A 6220-nucleotide genomic window follows, 5' to 3' on the forward strand; every position below is an offset into this window, starting at 1 on the left:
TTACAAGATAATAAAATTATCATCTGTGCTCACAAATATATCAGCATTGCACGTTAAAATGAATTCCCACAGTGGATTTTTACAAATAAATAAATACATGTTACATCCCAACGATGATTGGGACTTTCGGTAATTCAAAGCATTAATTTTAAAACCCTCTTAATTATGCAATTTAACAGTAAATATGATTACCTTTTCGCGTCCAATTCTTTTGTCCATTGTTCACCCAATCAGAGGTTAAAGATCATCTGATCATCGTTATCGCTTTGTCTTACGCCTTCAATTTAATCCTCATTCTCTTCGACTCTGTTTACATTTTACAGCTGAGCGACCGCAACGTGTACATGTACATCTGCTTTGTAAACAGTGGTTGTCCAATGAGAATGCCGGTTACTTCCTATCTATTCCAATCAGACCTAATAAAACATTTAATCGGAGCCTCCCGGCCATTTTCCGTAGAAAACAACGAGGTGTTCCGACATTCGGAACTCCTCGGCCATTTTATCGAAATCAACCAGGTTGTTTTCGATAAAATGTCCGAGGAGCTCCGAATGGTGTTCCGAATGTCAGAAACATGAATTGGAGGCAAGAAAATGGTTACATAACAGTATTAGTAAATAAATGAAATTAAAAGAAAGATACTGCTCAAAGCAATTTCATACCACTTTTTTAGTTTTCTTCCAAAATCCCCCATTTTTAAATAATGGAAATAAATTATCAAAGCATACCCTTATAAATGGTCTGCAATAAAAATTGTAAGTCTTTTCATATAAGTATTATTTATGTTCTCCAAATATTGGTGCTACCAGCTATTAAAGAAGTTGTAGAAGATTCAATTGTCATCCACCAAAAAGTAATCAATCTGAAATAGCTTTGAATAATTAAAGCAAACTTAGAGTTTTATTGATGATTTCAGATTAAGAATGTACCTTGTATGTAAAGAGGTTCAAAAGCTTTTAAACGCTTATGTTTGTTTTCTATTATAGAAGGTTATAACTATTGTAATAAAGTAGTTCATATAATTTGAGACTTTATTATAAGTTTTGGATAAAAAATACATTATTATGTAGTACTGTATAGCCAAGACAACTGTGCATAGCCATTGCTTTAAGATGCAACCAAGGCTACCACAGAAACATCACCTGACTCATATGTTTTGCAGTGGAAAGAGAGACCCTATGAACAATAAGTACAGTCACAGTCCTTGCTATACACGTGCACATTTCCTCCAGCAACATGTGTGCATTTCCTCCTGCAATATGTGTGTATTTCCTTCTGCAGCATGTGTGCATTTGCTTCTGCAACATGTGTGCATTACCATCTGCAACATGTGTGCATAACCTCCCGCAACATGTGTGCATAACCTCATGCAACATGCGTGCATTAACTCCTGCAACATGTGTGTATTTCCTTCTGCAACTTGTGTGTATAACCTTCTGCAACATGCATTTTCCTCCTGCAACATGTGTGTATTACCTCCCACAACATGTGTGCATTTCCTTCTGCAACATGCATTAACCTCCTGCAACATGTCACGGTGCATTACCTCCCGCAACATGTGTGCATTTCCTTCCGCAACATGCATTTTCCTCCTGCAACATGTGTGCATTACCTACTGCAACATGTGTGCATTCCCTTTTGCAACATGCATTTATCTCCTGCAACATGTGTGCATTACCTACTGCAATATGTGTGTATAACCTACTGCAATATGTGTGCATTACCTCCAATAAATGTGTTCATTACCTCCTGTAGCATGTGTGCATTACCTTCTGTTGCATGTCAGCATTGCCTCCTGTAACATGTGTGCATTACCTCATATAGCATGAGTGCATTACCTCTTGTAACATGTTTGCATTACCTCCCGTAACATGCGTGCATTACCTCCTGTAGCATGTGGGCATTACCTCCTGTAACATGTGTGCATTACCTCATGTAGCATGTGTGCATTACCTCCTGTAGTAGGTATGCATAAATTCATGCAACATGTGTGCATTTACTCCTCCAGCATGTGTTAATTACCTCGTGTAAAATGCGTGCATTTCCTCTTGTTACCTGTGTGCATTACCTACTGTAACATGCGTGCATTACCTCCTGTAACCTGTGTGCATTACCTACTGTAACATGCATGCATTGCCTACTGTAACATACGTGCATTACCTCCTGTAACATGTTTTCATTACATCCTGTAACATGCGTGCATTACCTCCTGTTACCTGTAGGCATTACGTAGTGTAAGAGATGTGCATTACCTCATGTTACCTGCTTGCATTACCTACTGTAGCATGTGTTCATTACCTCATGTAGCATGTGTGCAATACCTCATGTAGCACGTGTGCATTACCTCTTGTAACATGTGTGCATTACCTCCTTTAGCATGTGGTCATAACCTCATGTAGCATGTGTGCATTACCTCTTGTAACATGTGGGCATTATCTCCTGTAATATGTGTGCACAACCTCATGTAGCATGTGTGCATTACCTCATGTAGCATGTGTGTATTACCTCCTGCAACATGTGTGTATTACCTCCTGCAACATGTGTGTATTACCTCCTGCAACATGTGTGTATTACCTCCTGTAACATGTGTGTATTACCTCATGTAGCATGTGTGTATTACCTCCTGCAACATGTGTGTATTACCTCCTGCAACATGTGTGTATTACCTCCTGCAACATGTGTGTATTACCTCCTGCAACATGTGTGTATTACCTCCTGCAACATGTGTGTATTACCTCCTGCAACATGTGTGTATTACCTCCTGCAACATGTGTGTATTACCTCATGTAGCATGTGTGTATTACCTCCTGCAACATGTGTGTATTACCTCCTGCAACATGTGTGTATTACCTCCTGTTGCATGCGTGCATTGACCTCTGTAGCAGATATGCATAACCTCCTGTTGCATGTGTGTATTACCTTCCGCAACATGCATTTACCTTCTGCCACATGTGTGCATTACCTCATGTAGCATGTGTGCATTACCTCATGTAATATGTGTGCATTACCACATGTAGCATGTATGCATTACCTCTTGTAACATGTGTGCATTACCTCCTTAAGCATGTGTGCATTACCTCATGTAACATATGTGCATTACCTCATGTAGCATGTGTGCATTACCTCATGTAACATATGTGCATTACCTCATGTATCATGTGTGCATTACCTCATGTAACATATGGGCATTACCTCTAGTAGCATGTGTGCATTACCTCCTTTAGCATGTGTGCATTACCTCATGTAACATATGTGCATTACCTCATGTAGCATGTGTGCATTACCTCATGTAACTTATGTGCATTACCTCATGTATCATGTGTGCATTACCTCATGTAACATATGTGCATTACCTCATGTAGCATGTGTGCATTACCTCGTTTAACATATGTGCATTACCTCATGTAGCATGTGTGCATTACCTCGTGTAGCATGTGTGCATTACCTCATGTAACATGTGTGCATTACCTCATGTAGCATGTGTGCATTACCTCATGTAACATGTGTGCATTACCTCATGTAGCATGTGTGCATTACCTCGTGTAGCATGTGTGCATTACCTCATGTAGCATGTGTGTATTACCTCATGTAACATGTGTGCATTACCTCATGTATCATGTGTGCATTACCTCATGTAACATATGGGCATTACCTCTTGTAGCATGTGTGCATTACCTCCTTTAGCATATGTGCATTACCTCATGTAGCATGTGTGCATTACCTCATGTAGCATGTGTGCATTACCTCGTTTAACATATGTGCATTACCTCATGTAGCATGTGTGCATTACCTCGTGTAGCATGTTTGCATTACCTCGTGTAACATGTGTGCATTACCTCATGTAGCATGTGTGCATTACCTCGTGTAGCATGTGTGCATTACCTCGTGTAGCATGTGTGCATTACCTCGTGTAGCATGTGTGCATTACCTCGTGTAGCATGTGTGCATTACCTCGTGTAGCATGTGTGCATTACCTCGTGTAGCATGTGTGCATTACCTCGTGTAGCATGTGTGCATTACCTCGTGTAGCATGTGTGCATTACCTCATGTAACATGTGTGCATTACCTCATGTAGCATGTGTGCATTACCTCATGTAGCATGTGTGCATTACCTCATGTAGCATGTGTGTATTACCTCGTGTAACATGTGTGCATTACCTCATGTAGCATGTGTGCATTAATACAGACAGGTGATCACCAACATTAAATGAGGCAGGCGATCACCAACATAAATATAGACAGGTGATCACCAACATGAATATTGACAGGTGATCACCAACATTAATATAGACAGGTGATCACCAACATTAATAGAAACATGGGATCACCAACATTAATATAGACAGGCAATCACCAACAATAATATAGACAGGCAATCCCCAACATTAATATAGAAAGGTGATCACCAACATTAATATAGACATGCGATCACCAACATTAATATAGACAGGTGATCACCAACATTAATATAGATAGGCGATCACCAACATTAATATAGACAGGTGATCACCAACATTAATATAGATAGGCGATCACCAACATTAATATTGACAGGTGATCACCAACATTAATATAGATAGGCGATCACCAACATTAATATAGACAGGTGATCACCAACAATAATATAGACAGGCAATCATCAACATGAATATTTACAGGTGATCACCAACAATTATATAGACAGGCAATCACCAACATTAATATAGACAGGCGACCACCAACATTAAAATAGACAGGCGATCACTAACATTTATAGAGACAGGTGATCACCAACAATAATATAGACAGGCAATCACCAACATTAATATAGACAGGCGATCACCAACATTAATTTAGACAGGTGATCACCAACATTAATATAGACAGGTGATGACCAACATTAATATAGACAGGCAACCACCAACATTTATATAGACAGGCAACCACCAACATTAATATAGACAGGCGATCACCAACATTAATATAGACAGGTGATCACCAACATTAATATAGACAGGCAACCACCAACATTTATATAGACAGGTGATGACCAACATTTATATAGAATCACCAACATTTATATAGACAGGTGATGACCAACATTTATGTAGACAGGTGATGACCAACATTAATATAGACAGGTGATGACCAACATTAATATAGACAGGTGATCACCAACATTAATATAGACAGGTGATCACCAACATTAATGTAGACAGGTGATCACCAACATTAATGTAGACAGGTGATCACCAACATAATACAGGTAGGTGGTCACCAACATTAATATTGACAGGCAATCACCAACATTAATATAGACAGGTGATGACCAACATTTATATAGACAGGTGATCACCAACATTAATATAGACAGGTGATGACCAACATTAATATAGACAGGTGATCACCAACATTAATGTAGACAGGTGATCACCAACATTAATATAGACAGGTGATCACCAACATAATACAGGTAGGTGGTCACCAACATTAATATTGACAGGCAATCACCAACATTAATATAGACAGGAAAAATCTTAGATTTGTCATCCTAATGAAAAACAAATAAAACATTTATTGAATTGTTGATAACTTTATTATGAACAATTTTACAATAATAATTACATGTAAATAGTCATACAATGTCAGTAAGATTCTAGCTTGAAAATATCTACTCTGCTTGGCCCTAATACCATGGATCTTCTCAAACAATGATGTTAAACCATTCACCATTTTATAAGCTTCATACAATATATAATGATGCTTTACCTTTGAATTTTTTCAATGACATGAAACTATTCTTCAGAAGTTTAAAAGGCCATGACAATGCCATAGAAATGAAATATGGGATTTAATAATAAAACAATGATTCCTTTTTCCTTCAATAAATGGAAAGACTTTCAATGCAAAAAGTTAAATAAAATTAATATTCTCTAAAAAAATAAATATTCTCTAACACAAATACAAACATTCAAAGAATAACTTTTAGAAACAAAATTTGAGCAGGAAGAACGATAGGATCTTTTGCAATGCAGCATGTATGATCCTGGCATTTTGCACAAGAAAATGTAAATGACCAAGGTAAAGCCTGGAAATCTTGAAATCTATTGGCAGATATTGAGCGTTAAGACCATGATAGAAAATTGCAGTTATGTGTTCAGAGAATAAGAATCTTATTTCACTTAATGTTTATTAGGATTCTTTTTATACTGAGGTGCACATAATATATGTATATGCTAAA

General features: G+C 37.7%; 1 protein-coding gene across 1 annotated transcript in view; it reads right to left on the reverse strand.

The window, feature by feature from the left end:
• Positions 1–461, reverse strand: part of LOC128206849 (uncharacterized) — a 33718-nt gene extending 33257 nt beyond the window's left edge. Inside the window, exon 1 of the mRNA XM_052909544.1 lies at positions 193–461. Coding sequence (XP_052765504.1) covers positions 193–219 — 27 coding nt within the window. The 5' untranslated portion in view covers positions 220–461. The remainder of the gene's footprint in view (positions 1–192) is intronic.
• Positions 462–6220: the final 5759 nt, after the last annotated feature.

The sequence above is a fragment of the Mya arenaria genome, chromosome 10 (assembly GCF_026914265.1).
Source record: "Mya arenaria isolate MELC-2E11 chromosome 10, ASM2691426v1".
Classification (NCBI taxonomy): domain Eukaryota; kingdom Metazoa; phylum Mollusca; class Bivalvia; order Myida; family Myidae; genus Mya; species Mya arenaria.